We start from the raw sequence: 22,160 nt of genomic DNA, 5'->3' as shown, positions 1-22,160 counted from the left end.
TCGCACCCAGAAATCCAACTTTCTCCTCCAAAGGGTCTGGTAATTTTTTGATTATTCTGAAATTGAGGTCATGGGCCAAAGCCCACAGAGCAAGGTTAGAAAAATGATAGAGTGGGAGTTAAATCAAGAGTTAGAGGTTGGGTGATGTAGAGTTTGGATTTTAAAACTTGTAGGCCAGAATTTTCTTTACCTTGACGGGTCTGGTGCAGCCACAGTCGGTGGCAGATCACGACCCTGCTGCTGGCATCTTCCCGCTGTAGAAATGAACTTACCTTGATGGGGCCTATTAAGGCCACTCAGGGCGTTACCCAATGAGATGGAGCGGGTCTGGTAAGGTCATTCATGACGTGTTTTAAGCAGGGATCCTTAAAGGGACCCTGGCCACATTAAATTTTAAGTTTAAACTAACATAGTGGGTGTTGAATCTTTACTGTGTTAAATACAATAAGTTATATATGTGTGACAAAGAAATATTTAAATATTATTAAGTAATGTGACTCCATCTACAAATATGATCAAGAACAAAATTCAAGAAAATAATTTTAAAAGTACATTAATTGGGAAGTTATTGATGCTTTAGTCACAAATATATAAGGCTGGATTTTCGGCTTTGCTCATTTTGGGGCGGTAATGGTGGCGGGTTGGTACAGTTTGTGCCTGGGAACAGTTTGCACCTCAGTCAGCAAAATTAGGCAGCTGGGCCCTGAGTGTGGGGTGGGCGCTAGGCCGGCTGAGCATGCGGAAATCCCGAGCTAAACAGCCGGCCTGGGAGCACTCAAAGAGAGGCCTGGTAGAAAAAAAAACAGAAAAAAACCCACCAAAAACATTCCCAACAAATAACTCAAGCCACCACAGCATTAATCGCAAAAAAAATACAATAAAAAGCAATCGCACTTACCTGAGGTGGACATTACTTACCTCACTGCAGCCGCGACAGCTCGGACCGACCGTTTTCACAGGTGGTCCCAGCACGTCGCTCTACGGAGCGCTACGGATCGGGCAGAAGCCACAAATCGAGCCAGTGTCGCAACCAGGGACATTGCAAACTGGCTTGCCTCTTCGGGCGGTAAGGCTCTGCGCCCCGCCAAAGCCAGCCCCGAAAACCCTGGCTGTTCGCTGGAAACTGGCCGCCCGCCCGGAAGAGCTTCCCACCGCAATTGCCGCCCCTCCAGGGCAAAAACAGAGGCAGCAACAAATGGAAAATCCAATGGTATAAGTAACTGGTACAAATAAGCAGATTTTAAATGTAATTGTAAAGGGGTGGATTTAAAATCTTATGCAAGTTAAGTGGAACATCTGCGGAATACCTGGCAAACAGTATAAGTTTTGCTTACAATGTGTTTCTGGGATTTCCGCAGCTCTTCTGTTATAGCATTCAGCTGCATACAAAAATTGTGATGCCCAATAAACAATATAACCTCCACACTTCCTGAGCCATTTTAGAAGCTTATTTTCAGGGAAAACTATCTGTGGTGAATTCACTAAATGTGACGATCAGCATTAATACTTGCATTAAAAATAGATTTGCTATCTGTTTCAATATAAAGTTTTATTCCCAGCCGCTTCCACTTATCATCAATCAAAATGTTTTTTTTTCCCATAGACCCATTAACCCTGAGTGACATGGACAGTACGATACACACCACAGGCCACAACATTGTCCAGCCCTCTGTCTGCAAGAATGACTGTTGGTCCAACCGATATAGAACCATCAATTCTATCTGCAACAATAGGTACCCGAGTACAAGTATCACTCAACTCTGGATGAAAATAGATGACATTGAGAAAACATAAATAAGAAAAGCTGAATTATTTAAATTAATAACATTGTATGGGCTGCATAAGTAAACTGAGGCAAATGAAATAATACAAAATACTCTTCATAAATTTGTACCCATACAATCTACAGCTACTATGCCCAATAATAACAGTGAAAAATCTGCACTCAACAACAACAACTTGCATTTATATAGCACTTTTAACATTGTAAAAGCTCCCAAAGTGCTTCACAAAGAGCATTTTCAAACAAAATTTGACACTGAGCCATTTAAGGAGATATTAGGACAGGTGACCATAAGTTTGGTCAAAGAGGTAGGTTTTAAGGAGCATCTTAAAAGAGGAGAGGGATATGGAGAGGGGAGAGGATTACGAAGGGAATTCCTGTGCTTGGGGTCTAAACAGCTGAAGGCACAGCCGCCAATGGTGGGGTGAAGGAAATTAGGAATGCAGAAGAGGCCAGAATTGGAGGAACGCAGCATTCTCAAAGGGTTGTAGGACTGGAGGAGATTACAGAGATAGGGAGGGGTGAGGCCATGGAACGTTAAGTCTTTAAGCCAGGAATTTCCTTAGAGCTACTCCCGTTCCGCCACCATAAACGGAGTTTCCATCGCACTTCCAGTGAAGTTATGGTGGTGGAGGAGGATCAGGAACAGCTTTGAGGAAATGCCTGGCCGTAATTACACAAAAATCTACAGCATTATATATAGAGATACAGGATGGCCGAGATATGGATATAGAATAATATGGAGACAATGATGCCGAGGTTAAGGAGACAATGATGCCGAGGTAAAGACAAAGAGTGGTACTGACATATTGAAACAGAACGATAGAACAGGACAGAATAATAAAGGTAAAGGACTCTGGGGGAGAAGTTTCCTCTTTTTTAGAGGCCTCCGGGGGGGCGATAACAGGGCGGAAGACTCTTTTCGCCCGGGGGTGGGGGGAGGGGCTAATTGCCTGGGAGTTTGCGGAGACACCGCCATAGCAGCGCCGTGCCCCATGGTTAGCGCCCTCATCGCCCCACTCCGACCCCTTACGTGGGGGAAATTGCCCCATGGGCCACAAGGCTGGTGCGAGCTGGCCGACATACGCTCTCGGGGCAGGACTTAAAAGAGAGGGCGCCAGCGCCCCACGTCACCATCTTTTCTGGTTTGTTGACTGTTGGGTGGGCTCCAGTATAGCAGCCCTAGCATGGTCTGGGATGCCATCGTGCAGCCCAGCACACCGTTTTGGATGCCAGGCTGCAGGCCCGGTCCCAAGCTGCCCTGGTGGCCTAGTGGAGACCATCAGAGGCCTTGCAGAGTGCACAGCAACCCTCCCCTTTAAGCGAAGGGGAGGGGCGTTGAAGCACGTCAGCGCTACGCAAAGCATCCGCATAGCGCTGCAGCCCTCGCCCAGTAGCGCTGTGGGAACCGCCCCTAAAGGAAGTGGAGCACGCAAGATTGCACTCCACTTCCTTTGAGCTGCAATAAGCCCAATTCAGCGGCAGGGGTGGGACTTCTGTGCCGGCTAGGATAGACTGGCGAATGATACTTAAAGGGGTGATGGTGGATAGGCAATGACAGACATTTAAAGATCACATGGATGAACTTCAACAATCGGACATCCCTGTCTAGCGTAAAAATAAAACGGGGAAGGTGGCTCAACCGTGGCTAACAAGGGAAATTAGGAATAGTGTTCAATCCAAGGAAGAGGCATATAAATTGGCCAGAAAAAGCAGCAAACCTGAGGACTGGGAGATATTTAGAATTCAGCAGAGGAGGACAAAGGGTTTAATTAGGAGGGGGGAAATAGAGTATGAGAGTAAGCATGCAGGGAACATAAAAACTGACTGCAAAAGCTTTTATAGATATGTGAAGAGAAATGATTAGTGAAGACAAATGTAGGTCCCTTGCAGTCAGAATCAGGTGAATTTATAATGGGGAACAAAGAAATGGCAGACCAATTGAACAAATACTTTGGTTCTGTCTTCACTAAGGAAGACACAAATAACCTTCCGGAAATACTAGGGGACCGAGGGTCTAGCGAGAAGGAGGAACTGAAGGAAATCCTTATTAGTCAGGAAACTGTGTTAGGGAAATTGATGGGATTGAAGGCCGATAAATCCCCAGGGCCTGATAGTCTGCATCCCAGAGTACTTAAGGAAGTGGCCTGGGAAATAGTGGATGCATTGGTGGTCATTTTCCAACATTCTATAAACTCTGGATCAGTTCCTATGGATTGGAGGGTAGCTCATGTAACCCCACTTTTTAAAAAAGGAGGAAAAGAGAAAACAGGGAATTATAGACCGGTTAGCCTGACATTGGTAGTGGGGAAAATGTTGGAATCAATTATTAAAGACGTAATAGCAGCGCATTTGGAAAGCAGTGACAGGATCGGTCCAAGTCAGCATGGATTTATGAAAGGGAAATCATGCTTGACAAATCTTCTAGAATTTTTTGAGGATGTAATTAGTAGAGTGGACAAGGGAGAACCAGTGGATGTAGTGTATTTGGACTTTCAAAAGATTTTGACAAGGTCCCACACAAGAGATTAGTGTGCAAAATTAAAGCACATGGTATTGGAGGTAATGTATTGACATGGATAGAGAACTGGTTGGCAGACAGGAAGCAAAGAGTAGGAATAAATTGGTCCTTTTCAGAATGACAGGCAGTGACTAGTGGTGTGCTGCAAGGTTCAGTGCTGGACCCCCAGCTATTTACAATATACATTAATGATTTGGACAAAGGAATTGAATGTTATATCTCCAAGTTTGCAGATGACACTAAGCTGGGTGGCAGTGTGAGCTGTGAGGAGAATGCTAAGAGGCTGCAGGGTGACTTGGACAGGTTAGCTGAGTGGGCAAATGCGTGGCAAATGCAGTATAATGTGGATAAATGTGAGGTTTGGTGGCAAAAACAGGAAGGTCGAATATTATCTGAATGGTGACAGATTAGGAAAAAGGGAGGTGCAACGAGACCTGGGTGTCATGGTACATCAGTCATTGAAGGTAGGCATGCAGGTACAGCAGGCGGTGAAGAAGGCAAATGGCATGTTGGCCTTCATAGCGAGAGAATTTGAATATGGGAGCAGAGATGTCTTGCTGCAGTTGACAGGGCCTTGATGAGACCACACCTTGAATATTGTGTACAGTTTTAGTCTCCTAATCTGAGGAAGGACATTCTTGCTATTGAGAGAGTACAGCGAAGGTTCACCAGACTGATTCCCGGGATGGCAGGACTGACATATGAAGAAAGACCGGATTGACTAGGCTTATATTCACTGGAATTTAGAAGAATGAGAGGGGATCTCATAGAAACATATAAAATTCTGACGGGATTTGACAGGTTAGATGCAGGAAGAATGTTCCCGATGTTGGGCAAGTCCAGAACCAGGGGTCACAGTCTAAAGATAAGGGGTAAGCCAATTAGGACCGAGATGAGGAGAAACTTCTTCATTCAGAGAGTTGAGAACCTGTGGAATTCTCTACCACAGAAAGTTGTTGAGGCCAGTTCGCTAGATATATTCAAAAGGGAGTTAGATGTGGCCCTTACGGCTAAAGGGATCAAGGGGTATGGAGAGAAAGTAGGAATGGGGTACTGAAATTGCATGATCAGCCATGATCATATTGAATGGTGATGCAGGCTCGAAGGGCCGAATGGCCTATTCCTGCACCTATTTTCTATGTTTCTATGTTTCTATGAACTAGATTTACTAGCTACCCCCAGCTATCTAAATCTACAAATATTGGTGATGAAGCCCCGAGAAACCAGACAATAAAATAACGGCCATTGTGGCCAACATGTGATAGTACATTTCCCAATTGGCTCATGATCTACAATTAGCAAGGAACACCCAGCTTCATGGAGCTTCAGGGAATCTGTTGTGGTCTCCAGAATTGGCTGGTAGACTTGTTGGGACCTTCAGTCTGATGGACAGAGCCCAACAAAATACCAAGGGTGCTGGTGACAATTGATCAAAGAGGCTGAGTCAGTGATGCTATTTGCCAGAAATCCGGCAATCCTCTTCTAGCCAGCTCAGAGGTGGAATTCATCAGATCAGAAACATAGAAACATAGAAAATAGGTGCAGGAATAGGCCATTCAGCCCTTTGAGCCTGCATCACCATTCAATATGATCATGGCTGATCATGCAATTTCAGTACCCCATTCCTACTTTCTCTCCATATCCCTTGATCCCTTTAGCCGTAGGAGGGTGAATATCCCACCAGTCACTGTGTAATGACCTCATGGATACATTGGTGAAGATTGCCTTGGTTTGCTAGTTGAAGTGAAATTGCATGCACGTTCTAAAAGAACGCAGAGCAGATTAAACCATCCCAAACATATGATGTCATTATTGCAACAACCAGAGGAATTTGTATATCAGGTACTTGAAGTAAAGACACATTGAGCTGGATTTTGCGGGGGTCAGTGGGCATGATGGGTGGTTGGTCGGGTGGGAAAGTGCTTTTCTTCCCCTAGCGGGTCGGAATCCTACTATGAACCCGCTGCCACGCGCCTTTCCCCAATGTCGGGTCTGTCAGCGCTGAACAGACCCAACATGCAGCAGTGGGTTCACAGCGGGAGACCCAATTCAGGTGATTAGTGGCTTGTTTAGAGCCACTTAAGAATTAATTTCAGCTCATCTTCTGCATTTGACAGCACGCCCACGGGGTCCATGCTGGTCATGGACCATGTCTGTCAAGCTGAGGTGGGAGTTCAGTGGCCATTGAATCAGCTGTGAGTTGACAGTTTCAAATGTACAGTAGAAGCTTCCACCCTCCAGAGATATCTTCCTCACTGCATTTCCACATCAGATTCACCATGCTGCAAGTCTTTACACAAGTCTCCATCCAGTCTGACCTAATTATCTCTCTCACCATTGAAAGATTGTTTCTGTCATCTCTACTTCATCTGCCATCAATCACACCACAATCATCACCAACACCAGCTCAGGCGCACCAGCAGCACCACCAACCTTCTCCTCAATCACCTGATGCTGCACAGGACAGAGGGCATCAGCATCCGACCACATTGCTGCCTGGGAGCCAGGCGTGACCTCACCATGGACAGATTTACATCACTTGGCACGGTACATCTTAGCTGCCACATGATGTCCCAGCCAATCATGGCATCACCCCACACCAACACCATAAAACATTCCTACAATACCCAAGCCATCCTTTTCACACTGATCACCATTGCAGTGGGGGTGGGTACTGTTAAGTGGCAACTCAGTAAGCCACTTCCAAAGGTACACGCAAATCTGCCCAAGAACACAAAGGGGCCAAAATTGCCCCTTTTTATAGCCCCATTAGCATCTCCGGGGGTGCTAACGAGGCGCAATGGCATTTTCGCCCAGCGGAGGCTCCCAGGGAAATTATCCCTAGTAGCCCAGTGACGGCCACCAAAGGGCCTGCAGAGTTCCCAGCAACCCTCCCGTTTAATGGAAGGGGAGGGTTTTTGGAACACGTCAGCGCTATGCGGATGCTTCACGAAGCACTGGCCTTCTCTGCTGGACTCAGTGCCGCGCTGCCGCCCCACCACCCCAGGAGCGCACATCAAAGGATGCAGACACCAGAGACAGCACTTCGCTTTCTTTGAGGGGCGCACGGCCTAATTCCGCGTCGGGGGCGGGACATCCGGCTCAAGCGCAGGAAGTCCCGGCCCCTGAAGGTTACCGCCCCCAATCAGGGCAAAGGGCAATTTCTAGCTCAAAGTGTTGAAAATAAAGGTTTCACTGTTTGACACCACATTAACAAAAACTTTACATGACCATCGCATAAAACACCCAACTGCCTACCCTTTTGCGTTGGTTGGTATGATTGCACTAGAATGAAGGTGTGTATGAAGGGTGGCTAGTGAGATGGGGATGTGAAAATATAAATAGAGAGGGATGGGTGGAGGTGCAAGGTAAGTTGGTGTAAGGATTTGCAGGAAATGGGGAGGGAAGGCAGAGTGATGGGGACGTGTGAGAGGCACAGCAGGATGAGGTTGAGTGTGGCTTTGTACTAACGTTTTGTGATCCACTGAGATCATTGATAGATTTACACCACTGCACCCAGATCCCCCTGCCCACATCCCTGCTTGTGCCCTCCTGTACAACCAGGCTGCGTTGATCTCCTGGGGATGTCTCCTCTGCCCATGGGAAGGGAAGAGAACCTCCCTTCTTGCTGCGGCTCCCTCCGTAAGCAACTGGAGGTAGTCATGGAGAACCTGGGTGCAGCCCTGCACCTCTGTGTCGTGATTGTCAGTGTTTGCAGCACCTCAATGCTGTAGAACACTGACAGCACAAATGTCAAAATAAAGTTGGCCATGGTCCCTTTAAGGAAACCGGCTGATGATGCATCATCAAATGATGTCACCAGACCCGCTTCCTCTAATTGAACGGCAAACACAGTGGGCGAGCTTAACAAGCTCAATCAGGAGAAATTCATTTCAGAGGCCGAGATAGAGCCAGCAGCAAAGTCAGGTCCCGCCACCAATGTCGCCCACCATGGACCCGCCGAGGTCAGCAAAATCGCAGCCACAGATTCTAAATTCAGAATTGCTTTGATTTTTCTTGTTGAAGGATAAATGCACACGGTGAATGTTCACTGGCCTGAAATAGTGCTTCTTGGGGATTTGATTTTTCACTTCTATTAAATAAGTAGAAGGAGAGAGAAAAGCATCATAGTGAAGTCCTCCCTGCCTCCTGAAATTAAACCAGTTCTAACAAGAGAAATACTTTGTTGACCTGAAACCCGTATTTCGACCTTAATTTTACATTTATGGTGATTGCACGTACAGAAATTGGAGTCAAAGTTGATCCTTTTCTTCTGTTCTTTCCCAGGAGGACCCCTCATCTGGGAGCATCTAACATGCCTTTTGCACGCTGGCTCCCAGCTCAGTATGAGGATGGATTTTCACTTCCAAAAGGCTGGATAGAAGGGAAACTATATTCAGGATTTCCTCTGCCACAGGTAATTATCATTGTTGCTCTAGATCAATCAGAGAGAATCCAATCTGTAACAACAACTTGTATTTATATAGTGTCTTTAATGTAGTAAAACGTCCCAAGGCGCTTCACAGGAGTGCTATGAGACAAAAAAATAAATATATTTGACACCGAGCCACATAAGAAGAAATTATGGCAGATGACCAAAAACTTGTTCAAAGAGGTAGATTTTAAAGAGCATCTTAAAGGAGGAAAGAGGTAGAGAGAGACGGAGAGGTTTAGGGACAGATTTCCAGAGCTTAAGGCATAGGCAGCTGAAGGCACAGCCACTGATGGTTGAGCGATTATAATCAGGGATGCACAAGAGTGCAGAATTTGAGGAGCGCAGATACCTCAGGAGGTTGTGAGGTTGAAGGAGATTACAGAGATAGGGAGGGGCGAGGCCATGGAGGAATTTGTAAATAAGGATGAGAATTTTGAAATCGAGGCGTTGCTTAACCTTAATGTAGGTCAGCGAGCACAGGGGTGATGGGTGAGTGGGACTTGGTGCGAGTTAGGACACAGGCTGTCGAGTTTTGGATAATCTCAAATTTACGTAGGGTGGAATGTGGGAGGCTGGCCAGGAGTGCATTGGAGTAGTCAAGTCTAGAGGAAACAAAGGCATGGATGAGGGTTTCAGCAGCAGATGAGCCGAAGCAGGGGCGGAGATGGGCAATGTTATGGAGGAGGAAATTGGCGGATTTAGTTATGCCTTGGATATGTGGCCGGAAGCGCATTTCAGGGTCAAATATGACACCTAGGTTGCAAACGGTCTGATCCAGCCTCAGAGAGATGCTAGGGAGAGGGATAGAATCGGTGGCTAGGGAACACAGTTTGTGGTGGGGACCAAAGACAATGGCTTCGGTCTTCCCAATATTAACTAAGAACATTTCTGCTCATCCAGTACTGGATGTCAGACAAGCAGCCTGACAAGTTAGAGACGGTGGACGGGTCGAGAGAAGTGGTGGTGAGGTAGAGCTGGATGTCATCAGCGTACGTGTGGAAACTGATGCCGTGTTTTCGGATGATGTCGCAAAGGTGCAGAAGAACGAGGAGGAATAGTTTACCTTTGTCACAGTCACAAAGGATGTCATTTGTGACCTTGATGAAAGCCATGGCAGGGGCGGAAATCAGATTGAAGGAATCCAAACATGGAGTTCCAGGAAAGATGGGCATGGATTTTGGAGGCGACAACACGTTCAAGAACTTTGAAGAGGAAAGGGAGGTTGGAGATGGGGTGGTAGTTTGCATGGACGGAGGGTTCGGGGTTTGTTTTTTTGAGGAGAGGGGTGATGACGGCAGATTTGAAGAAGAGGGGGCAGTACCTGAGGAGTGAAAACCGTTAACAATGTCAGCTAACATGAGAGCCAGAAAAGGAAGTTGGGTGATCAGCAGTTTAGTTGGAATAGGGTCAAGGGAGCAGGAAGTGGGTCTCATGGACAAGATGAGCATGGAGAAGTCAAGAGGGGAGATCGGAGAGAAACTGGAAAAAGATGCGAGTTCAGGGCTAGGGCAGGGGGGAACCTCAGAGGAGGTTCGGCCCAGTGGGCTAGGGGAAGGAAGTGAAGTGGCAGAGGCAGCTGATCGGATGGTCACAATCTTTGAGACAAAGAGGTCCATGAACTCCTCACATTTGTTGGAGGTGAGTGTGGTGGAGACAGGGGAGAGAAGTATAAGAAGATGGTTAGCAGTAGAAAATAGCAGCCAGGGGTTATCTTTGCATTCCAGAATGATCCTGGAATAGTGAGCAGTTTTGGCAGACGAGAGTAGGACCCGATAGTGCTTTATGTGATCCAGCCAGATCTGGCGATGAATGGCTGAACCAATTATCCACCACCTCCATTTAAGTCTGCACCCCTTGGACTTGAGGGAGTGAAGATGAGAGCCGTACCTTCATCTGGAGCATCCCTGACACTGTCCTCATGGCAGTGTTTAGCTGCAAGTCCACGATCTTTGTGTAGCAGCTGCAGGACCAGGAGGCAGAGCAGTATTCTGCAGCAGAGTAGACCAGGGCCACTGTTGCAGTGCAAAGTGTTCTGGCTGTGCTCCCGCAAGACACTTCAGTGAGTTTCTGCCCATTTGCATCAGGCACTGAGCTGCCTCTCCAGCAGTCCTTAAAAGGGACAACGTGCATTGAAAATGATGAAGTTTAATTCTAGCTTTACAATCTGTGGGGCCAGGAGGAGCAGCAGACACACTCCCACGGACAACCTTTACACAAGCACACACTCCTTATAACCCCTTCATACAAGGACACAATCCCGGGAATCCCCTGAATACAAGGACACACTCCCGGGAATCTCCTGTATACAAGGACACACTTCCGGAATCCTCTGTATACAAGGACACACTTCCCGGAATCCCCTTTATACAAGGACACACTCCTGGGAATCCCCTGTATATAATGACACATTCCCGGGAAGCCCCTGTACACAAGGACACAATCCCAGGAATCCCCTGTATACAAGGGCACATTCCTGGGGAGCCCCTGTATACAAGGGCACACTCCCGGGGAGCCTATGTATACAAGGACACACTCCCGGGAATCCCCTGAATACAAAGACACACACCCGGGGAGCCCCCGAATACAAGGACACAATCCCGGGGAGCCCCTTTATACAAGGACACACTCCCGGGAATCCCCTTTATACAAGGACACACTCCTGGAAATCCCCTGTATATAAGGACACACTCCCTGGGAGCCCCTGTATACAAGGAGGGAGTCGAGCCTGGGACAGCGGCAAGAAAGTCGGAAGGTTGAAAAGTAATGAAGGGTTGGGGTAGGGATTTTGGAGGACAGAGTATCCGAGAGAGGAGAGATGAAAGACGACATGACAACATGAGAACCTGGTCAGAGAAGGATAAGGAGAAAAGAAAAAGCGGGAGAAAGAAGTGGAAATAGAAGTGAATTGCTCGGGTCCGAAGCGGCAGCCAAAATGCGCAAGCAAATGGGCACATACAAAATCTCAAGTTACATAAGCCTGGTTATGTAGCAATTATAAGGATGCATATTTCCTGGTAGTAACAGGGAACAGGTTGGTGACAATAATAAGGAGTCCAAAGTTAAATTTGGAGGTCCCGTGGAGGGCAAAAGTTGACATCGGTAGGATGGAATCGGTTTGGAGCATCAACGAACTGTTGTCCAAGTTCGGAGACAGGAATAGCAGGTGAGAGAAGTCCAGAAGTTATTTGCAGGATAGAGAATTGAAAGATGGAGGTTATTGCCGTGGTAATGAGAGTGAGTTTCAGTACAGGAAGATGATGGCGAAGTTCCTGCAAAGCTGGAGGTCACTGTAGATCAGAAGCAGTGGGGAAAATGTGAAACTACACAAGCCAGTGACCAACAAAGCAGAAAAAACAGTAGAATGAGTCATCCAACTCAACAGAGAGATGACAGCAGTAACCAATGGGGCTGAAAAAAACTGTTGAACCAGTCTCCCAGCTCAGCAGAGAAACAGCCACAGTGAGGAAGATAACCTTTTGTGGCGCAGCGTTTCTTGGATTGGTACCAAGTTTATTCTTTCGAACATTTCGGGTGATGCGCACTCTGTGATGGAGGGGCCAGGGGGGCGCAGCCAATAATGTGGAAGGCCCAGCTTGGGCCTCTTCAGAGGCTGGTCTGGGGATTGAAGTGGGATTTTGATTCTGTCAATGGGCATGGGGTCTGGGCGTGTTCCCTTATTGCAGCAGCTAACTGCAAAATTCCCTCTCTCATGTGCCCCGACAGTGTCTCAACTACCTCCAACATTCCCTCCCTCATGTTCGCCGACAGTGTCTCAGCTACCTGTGACATGCTCTCCCTCATGGTCACTGAGAGTATTTGAACTACCTGCGACATTCCCTCTGTCATATGCAACGACATGATTTCAGCTGACTGAGACATTCCCTCCATCATGTTCCTGGACAGCATTCCCATTTCCCGTGAGAGTGTTGTTAACTCTCCCGACAGTCCCGATACTTCATCACCCACCCCACTGATGGTGTCCAGGAGTGATCGGGTAAGGTCAATGCTCTCCGCACTCATTGCCATCATCTGAACGACATCTGTTAGATCCTGCACCTCAGGAGAGTGTGGTTGAGCCCTCCTTCCCCTCCTCACCCTGGGTGTGGCTCGCATCATCCCAGTGGGACCCACAGCCTCGGATGGTGGGGCCCTGGGTGTACCTCGCTGCACCCCGCTGGGACCCACAGCCTCGGATGATGGGGCCCTGGGTGTGCCTTACTGCACCCTACTGGAACCCACAGCCTCGGATGGTGGGGCCCTGGGTGTGCCTTGCTGCACCCTACTGGGACCCACAGCCTCGGATGGTGGGGCCCTGGGTGTGCCTTGCTGCACCCTACTGGGACCCACAGCCTCGGATGATGGGGCCTTGGGTGTGCCTTGCTGCACCCTACTGGAACCTGCAGCCTCGGACGGTGGGGCCCTGGGTGTGCCTTGCTGCATCCCACTGGGGTCCACAGCCTTGGATGGTGGGCCCCTGGGTGTGCCTCACTGCACCCCACCACTGGGATCCGCAGCCTCGGACGGTGGGGCCCATGATGTGCCTCGTTGCACCTCACTGACATCCCCAGCCTTGGATGGTGGGAAACGATGGAATGTCCCACCAACACTCAAACCACTACTCAGGGAAGGGGCAAGCAGCTCAAAGGGTGGCACCTGCACATCCTCCAAAGTGAGTACAACAGTGGGGACTTCTTCCATCCCTTCCCCCTCCCCCTCACCTCCATGCTCTTGGTCTGGAAGGTGAGATTGGAAGATGTTCTCTTCAGCCTCATCCTCATCTGAATATTCTTCTGCATCGTCAGGGTTGGCCTCAAGTTCTGCAAAATATAACAGAACAGATAAATGGTTTGCAGCAGAGGAGAGGCAGGATGGCATGAGTAGGCTCACACAGCGCAGGCAGCAGGCAGATTTGAAGGACCACGATGAATTATAGCACATTGCATCAACCAAAGCATAGATGATGGAGACATCCCCATGAACCAAAGCATAGCTAGCCTCATTTTTTCGGCACAGACAGTAGGCTCCACCCCACGAGCTACAGGACAGGCGGCGGCAATTTAGAAAAATAGAGCAGGGAAACTTAGCACATTTATTTTTGGAGTAGTTCTGGCCTAGAAAAACAGGCATAATTCTGGCAATATGCCAAAAAATGGCTTTGGGCAAAATTGAGCCCATAGTAATTTGCAACAATTCCCACTGGCAGAGTTGCATTCCTTATGGAATTCCTCTAGCCATCCGACATCTACAGGTCAAGGAAATGTCCAGAGGATTGATCAGAGGGTGGGGTCTAAGTGTGCCTGAGGCAGATTATGCAGAGCCCTTCCCCGCCCACCCCTGTAGATGAGACCACAGAGTTACTTGGGCATGTGCCTTCACCAACACATGTGGTGAGGGAGGCTTTTTAGTACTTTGGGATTGTGCCTCCAAAGCGATATCCTGTATAAGTAAATACAAGTACCCGCGTATCATGCGACTTTTGAAGACCTAAATTGTAACCTAAATTTGGGGGGTCGCATGATACGCGAGATACAAAATTTGCGGGTGTGAAGTGCTGGCCAAGATTAGGCTGTTAGGCTGTTAAGCAGACCGTATCCACGCTGAATCTCGGCATGTATCTCCTGGGCTGGATTGCAGCCTCTATTGTCGCTTGTACTGTATCTTTGCTGTGGTATAGAGATCGGCACCCACAACTCCCTCTGAAGTTTGCTGCATTATTAGAGGCTCCATCTATCTCAGCCCATGCTTCTTTTACCCGCAAACACAGTAGAGGCTGTGGCTGAACGACGCTAGTCAAGCCAGCTGGAATGATTGCTGTATCGGTGTTCGATTCGCGAACAGCTTTCACAGCAGAATCCACTCGATGTTTCATGTTAAGGTATGTATTCGATCGTTGTTATGTGTTAGGGTACTTGTTACGTGTTGGGTACTTGTTAAACTTGTTTGAAAGCCTAGCCTAGTGGCATCTGGTATCTCAAAAAAGTGACTCGCATGATACATGAGATATATGATAAAATCATGTTTTGGGGACGAAAATTTAGGGGTCGCATGATACGTGAGATCGTAGGATACGCGAGTATATACGGTAATCTTGAGAGGGTGGACGTTGAAGCTCATCCACAATAGGGAAAGGTTATTTCTTCGGTTAGGGAATCAGCGTTAAGAGATTATCAATTTAACTGTAACTTGAGAGTGAGAAGAGCTGTTAGGAGTAATTCTTTACACAGAGGGTTGTTGGAGCAGAGAATGCTTTGCTAGAGGGAGTGATTGAGGTAGAGATCATTGCCTCTTTTAAGAGAAAATTGAATAAATATTTGAAGAAATAGAAGATACTGGGCTATGTTGAGAGCACATGTGTGAGAGCTTGGCATGGACAAGGTGTAAATGTGGAACAGATTGACAAGCTACAATTTGCGACATTAACCTTGGACTATCCTTCATTTCCAGAGTGGATCTGTTCCCAGGCCCTGCAGGTAATGTACACATTGTGCAGGCTGGTTACTGCCTCTTGTCCAGATTAGTTCATTCAGTGTCAGATAGGGTAACTTCCTTGAGCCACATTTTTCTCAACTTAGGATATGGGCAAAGCTGCATTTATTGCCCATCACTAGTAGCCCTGAGGAGGTGGCGCTGGTGGGTTTTCTTGAACTATTGTAGTCCTTGTGTTGATGGTGCTCCACAATGGTGTTAGGTAAGGAGTTCCAGGATACTTACCCAATGATGGTGAAAGAATAACAATATATTTCCAAATCAGAATGGTGTGTGAGCTTGTAGAGAAGATGGAGATGGTGGTATTTCCACAACAATGCTCCTCTTGTCCTTCTTGGTGATAGACGTTCAGGGGCTGGTGGTAAGCTTGGTGAGTTGCTGCAGTGCAACGTGGAGATTGCACGTACTGCAGCTCAGAGTGCTAGTGATGGAGGGGTTGGATAGCAAGGCCTGTGGCAAGCATGCCAATCAAGCGGACTGTTTCATCCTGGATAATGTCCAGCTTGTTAAGCAGTGGTATGGCTGCACCCACCCAGTGGCAAATAATAAATCACACTCCAGACTTGAGCCTTTCAAAACCATTAGTGTTGCGGTACTGAATATTGGAGACACTGGGAAGTAATCTGGGTTGAAAATAGAGATACAACAAGATAAACCCGAATACCAGTAAAAAAACCTTTACTACAGTCTATTTTCTCTTGTCCACAATGTTATGTACATGTTGCTGAGACTTGTTGGAGATGAATGCAGTTGATGGGGCACTGCTATGACACCGACTGTCCTGCTCAGCCTACCCTCGGGGCCTGTAACTCACAGAATGAGCCTACTTTAAAAAACTTGTAAGGAGGGTCCATGTTCTGAACATTGAAAATGATTATTATTCTTTTTCAGGTCCGAGAGGTTTCCAACAAGATCCTAAAAGCATCCATTAAAGACATAGTTCCAGATTCCAAATGGAGTCAGATGTTTGTGCAGTGGGGGCAGTGGCTCTCTCACGACATGAGTTTCACTCGTCCGTCCCCTACCCTCCAGACTTTCAGCAATGGTATCAACTGTAAAACGTCTTGTGTGCAGAGAAGTCCTTGTTTCCCAATTAAGGTGAGACATTGATTCTCTGTTTAAAGACAGCTGAGGATTATGCTTGAACCAGACATGCACTATGTAGGATCATTAGAATTTTCATCCAGTTCCAGTGTTGGTAACTCAAGGCTGATCTCCATCCTAATTACAAGGTTGTCCATGATGCACCTTAATTCTTGTTAAAATGGCTTCATCTGTTTGCACCCCTCGAAACACTCGCATCAATCAGAAAGGGCTTAATAGTTCCTTGTCCAGAGATCAACTCTGGCCCTAGCCCAGTTACCCATGATGGTCTCTTCCATCCATTTTCCTTTCTTCCTCCCCAAGCTCATCTTTACCTTGAAGAAATGAGGATGTTAAGTGCAGCTGATGATCATATGTCTGGATTTCAGCGATGAGACAGTAATGCCGCCACATTTAACACTGCGAGGGTGGGGATGTTTCCCTGATACACTGGCAGGTGTGAGCACATGCAGCAAAGCAAGTGCAGTCAGCTCCTGAGAGCAGTCGGAGTCATATCCCACTGCCACTCGGCACCTCATCTGTTTAAATTGTACATTTCCTTCAAAATATTCATTGTCATTATTTTGTATGCTGTCAATGGTTCTCATGAATCGCAGATAGTAAAATTGAATCAATTCTGCCTTATTTTGAATAGCATTTGCCGATTCCTGAATGTTTTTCTAATCACCCTTAAAAGTCCTAATCAAAGATCCAGGGAATGTAAAGCCTTTATTTTAGTACAAGCTCTGAAACTCTGAGCAAGTTGTGCTTGAATTCAAGTCACAGGTTACAAAACTATTTGGGTAAACCTGTAGACTTTGGGATGAAGCTCCAATAAAAGCCCATGGTAGGACATGACCAGCGCTGGTTTGATCTACAGTTTGGTGGCTCCATCTATTGCATGAAAACCAGTGGTTGGGATGATTTGCGTTGGTATCGGTAGCATAAGGAATGAAAGAAAATTATATTCTTGGGGACAATGCTTACAATGCAAATTTGTTCCTTGTTTAAGGTGTTAATAAGACTGTCTATTAATAATCTTCAGAAATACTTTCTAGCACTGCCAACTCAGCTGCAGCAGTTACCAAGGAGCACAGGACCTGAAAAGAGTCTGTAAACCATCTTCCTGCCCCCTAAAACCAATACACCTCATTCGCCATTCCCTCAAACATCTCCAACCCTCCTTTAAATGTTAACATACTATCTGGCTTTCTGGGCAAATCCATTCCACATGTTTACCACTCTCTGCAGAAGGTAGTTAAACATAGTGGGAGACATCAGCATCTAGAAACGAGAAGGATCCCAAATTGATGCAGGTACTCACAGATGGAATTTGTGACTGGCACCTGCCAGTGCTTGGGAAAGCCCCTACCTTATAAAATATCCCTCTCATAGTGGTACATTGTTAATAAATAGTGTCTCCTTATTTAATATTAAATGCCAAACATTTAAGTGCATAAGAGAAAGGAGTAATTTGCACTGTAATTACTTCACAAGGGGATGGGAGCATTGTACACTTTAGCTACTTCCCTCGACCAGATCTGCCTTTGTAAAACAAAGGTAACAATCTCATCCAGTTTGCACATCCCTCCAATCAAAGGACAAAGAAAACTTGGAGAATTTATAGCAAAAGCCTCTTCAGAACCACAATAGGACTATGGGTTTTCGAGGCTCATACTGAACGGACTAGTACTTCTCTCTGGGTCTATCAGTATCTGCTTCCATCACTGTCCTGACCTTTCATCCACAGATAAGCTATGACGACCCACGGATTACAGACGCTCGTCAGTGCATACCATTCATCCGATCAGCTCTTGCCTGCTGCTCAGCGTTTGAGGGCATGAGTACATGCGAGCAGATCAATGAGCAGACAGCCTACATTGATGCCAGCAATATATACGGCAACATGGAGCACCAGGCAAAGAAACTCAGAGATTTCACCAGTGACCTGGGCCTGTTGATGGTCAATCCCACCTTTTCAGACAACAACTTGAAATACATGCCTTTCAGAAGCTTTAAGCAGACGAACCCTTGTGCCGTGACCCACAACAGCTCCTCTTGCTCTGGTGTTACTGTTCCTTGTATGCTGGCTGGTAAGAAATTATTGGTTGGTGACATCATATGACACACATAATAGCACAGTGCATCTGAATCCAGGCCAAGCCAACCCAAACCCTGATCACTGTGCGTCGAACCCTCGCTATCTCAGTGAGTGAACCATGTGATACTGAGCATTCAGAGCTAAGAATCAAACCTGAGAACTTCAACCTTCCTGATCTGTATGGCCATTCTCTTGATCTAGCCTCAGGTAACAGCACCTCTACTTGAAATATGAATTGTAAAAGTCTACTCATTTGGGTAGAGAGTAAAGCTTCCTCGACACTGCCCCTGTAATGTGCCTTATCCCCAAGCTCAGATGTGTACATCTTCAGCACCAGAGCAAATATTACAGTTTCCCACATCAGCCATCCATATGGTCTCTCTGATTGAGATCACAAGTTTGCTCAGGAGATGCGCTGATGTGGTCCAATGCCATTTCCTTACAGTGATTGCTTAGAAGAAAATGTCACCCTGTTGGTCTGGGTTGGATTTTTACACAGGTCCCAAGAGTGTGAAGTTGTGTGCTGACCCACTGGACTAGCCAGTCCATCAACTGCTTTATTTCATTGTAGTGCTTCCTTTATTCACCAATCTGGGTTCCTAGGTACAAGATCAATCTCACCCACCCACATATTATTCGGTGCGTGTCTTTCTCTTTTTGCAAATAGTGCAGTAATCGTATTCCCACAGGTGATGCCCGTGCCAATGAAAACCTGGGGCTGTTGTCTTTTCATACGATATTTCTACGGGAACACAATCGCTTAGCGAGAGAGCTGAAGAGATTGAACCCGCACTGGAGTGGAGAAACAATCTACCAGGAGGCGAGGAAAATCATGGGAGCATTTCAACAGGTAGTGTAAATGGAATATACCTGAAGATGGAGGAGACCTATGGGGCTGGATTTTCGGATTTGATGATTTCGGGGCGGTAAAGTTTGCACCCAGGAATAGTTTGCACCTCAATCATCAAAATTGGGCAGCTGGGCCCAAGACTGGAGCGCTGCACTAAGGGAGGTGTTGTACACCTCTCGTGGATGTTAGCATGGGAAAATCCCAAGCTCTGAGAGACACCTGGAGAGAAGAAAAAAAAACCTGAAAAAAAAACCCACAAAAACATTCCCAATACATAGACCATGCCACCACAACATAAATCGCAAAAAAAATGTAAAGAAAAAAACAATCACACTTACCTTAGGACTGCATTACTTACCTCTCTGCAGTTGGTAGAGGTTCCCTGACCAATTTCCCAGGCAGTCACTGCAGGGCGTGCTGTAGGGCGTACGGGACATACGGGAGTCAAAATCGCGCCGGTGCTGCAACCAGGGGCGTTGCACACCGGCGCAGCTCTTCTGGGCGGTGCTGCTCCACGCCGCCGCAAAACCAACGCGAAATCCCCCGTGGGGCGCAGGCGGCTGACCGCCCGCCCAGAAAACCTCACCGTCGCTATTGCCGCCACTCCGGGATGAAAAACAGAGCGCAAAGGATTGGAAAATCCACCCCTAGATTTCCAAAGTTCTCCATCACTGGGGTTTTCTTCACGTCATGTCTGGGTCTGTTGTAGACTAATTGATTGCTATGGTTCGTTAACAACTCCATTATCATTGTATCATATGACTGCCAGGGTGGTAGAAGGCAAAATAGATGGACCTTCAGTCTTGCCAATGTTTAGCTGGAGGAAATTGCAAAATTGAGAGAGGTGGTGAGATATTAGATGTAATTCCATGATCCCACACTCCCAGGTTCAGTACAAGTCTAAGAATTAGGGCTGCAATGTTGCAGCCCGATATCCAACCCATGCTCCCTGAAATGTGCCTCCCATTTGGGAGCATAGGATTATGGAATTACAATGATAAAAGAAAAGAAAAATTGTTGGAGACAAAATTAAAAGAATGGATCTGTGACAACTACTTTAATGACTAAAGCCGTTTACTTTTCACTTACAAAATGTTTAATAATTACTTTCTGACTTCTCTCTGACAGATTATAAACTACAGGGATTATGTTCCCCTAGTAATTGGCAAGAAAGCAACAGAGAAATATCTCTCTCGATACCAAGGCTACAACGAGTCTGTTGATCCTAGGCTCGCTAATGTTTTCACTACGGCTGCAATGCGCTTTGGGCATGTCACGATCCAGCCAATCATGAAACGTTATAATGAAAAGTTCCAGGAGGACTCAAAGTATCCCAGCATGCTCCTGCACTACACCTTCTTCACTCCATGGAATTTAATCGAGAAAGGTGCTCAATATTCTCATTCCCCACGCAAACAAACAGCAGGCCGTCTACTGTAAAATAGCAACCAATTTAAAATATTGGTGCACTCTTGTATTCAATGGTTATGTCAGTGCTGGATTATAGAACAACTTTCCAATTTTAGCTTCCAAAATGAATATGCAGCACTCCCAGACAGGTATAATGAAGTTTAGACACAAGGTCTGACTGATTCTATACTGCCCCATCAAGCACTCAGGTACAGCACAGGTTAGATACAGAATAAAGTTCTCTCCACACTGTCCCATCAAACACTCATGGGTCAGGTACAGCATGAGTTAGAAATGAATGTAGGAAAGTACAAGATCACAAACAAATCAATAGTACCTCTGTCCACATGCTCTAATATTAGTAGAAAACACCTGACATATCCTCACGCAATATAGATAAATATTCTTAACTTGCATATTTACTTAACAAGAGGCAAAGCTTAATACCCCTCACTCACGTACTACCTCAAATAATTTTTCCACACATCTGCATGCACTGCCTCCTCGGGTAACCCATTCCATACATACACAAACCTCCACATCATAGTTAAATCTAAATTGTCTATGCACTTCTCCTTTAAGCTTGAGTACATATCCCCTCGTACTAGAGTTGGTGGAAATCTGGAACATATTATCAGGGTTCGATTGATCTAGTCCCTTAAGATCCTGGAAGTCTTGAATGATATCTCCCCTGAGCAGCCTTTTCTCCAAAGTCAATGATCCCAGGTTCTTCAACCTCTTCTCACAGCTCAGATGCTTTAGGCTAGCTATCAGTTTGGTTGCCTTTCCCTATGCTGCCTCCAGTACTTGGATATCCTTTCTGTACTACAGCGACTGAAATTGTACACCACGATCCAAGTGAGGCCATAATCCCACTATACTGAACAGATGTATTGTCACCTACTGGGATCTGTGCTGTATCCCTTTTTTCCCTCGAGGCAATAATCCCAGTATCACAAGCCTCTCCTTATAACTGGTGAAATCGGCTGTCTACTCTCTATGGTTTCAATACTCTTTTCCATAAGGGGAATGACTAAAACTGCTCACAGTACTCTAACTATGGCCCAACCAATGTTTTGTACAAAGTTATCATTTACTTCTTTCCTCTTGCACTCTATGCCCTTATTTATAAAACCCAAAATATAGTCATTTTTTTCGTTTTGGCTTTATCGACCTGCACTCACACTTTCAGAGAATTGAGTTTGACTGCCTACATCCCTCAGTTCATCCACACCCTTCAGTGTCTTGCCATTGAGTGTATGCTCCCATTACTTGTTTTCCCTCCCAGAATGTATTACCTCACACTCGCATTAAATTGGATCTGGTAGCTGTCTTCCCATTCCACTAACCCATTGGGGTCAATTTTCATCTTCATCACCTGGGCAGTAATTGGTGGAGCAGATCATCCAACCATTGTAGAACCCATCCAATTGAAATCGATGGAATGATAGAGGCATCTATTTCCCCCATGCGTTAGTCAAATGTGTTTAT

General features: G+C 46.4%; 1 protein-coding gene across 4 annotated transcripts in view; it reads left to right on the top strand.

Moving 5' to 3' along the window:
- LOC139226456 (myeloperoxidase-like) overlaps positions 1 to 22,160 on the top strand; it is a 73,520-nt gene that overhangs the window by 36,465 nt on the left and 14,895 nt on the right. For all 4 annotated transcript variants that reach the window (XM_070857237.1, XM_070857236.1, XM_070857238.1 and 1 more), the window contains 6 exons: positions 1,604 to 1,733; positions 8,592 to 8,721; positions 16,117 to 16,323; positions 18,059 to 18,401; positions 19,099 to 19,259; positions 20,388 to 20,646. In XM_070857237.1, the coding sequence (XP_070713338.1) occupies positions 1,604 to 1,733; positions 8,592 to 8,721; positions 16,117 to 16,323; positions 18,059 to 18,401; positions 19,099 to 19,259; positions 20,388 to 20,646 (1,230 nt within the window). The remainder of the gene's footprint in view (positions 1 to 1,603; positions 1,734 to 8,591; positions 8,722 to 16,116; positions 16,324 to 18,058; positions 18,402 to 19,098; positions 19,260 to 20,387; positions 20,647 to 22,160) is intronic.

This window comes from Pristiophorus japonicus, chromosome 16 (genome assembly GCF_044704955.1).
Source record: "Pristiophorus japonicus isolate sPriJap1 chromosome 16, sPriJap1.hap1, whole genome shotgun sequence".
NCBI classification, from domain to species: Eukaryota; Metazoa; Chordata; class Chondrichthyes; family Pristiophoridae; genus Pristiophorus; species Pristiophorus japonicus.
The sequence above is the reverse complement of the archived record's forward strand: the minus strand, read 5'-3'. Positions and strand labels throughout refer to the sequence as shown.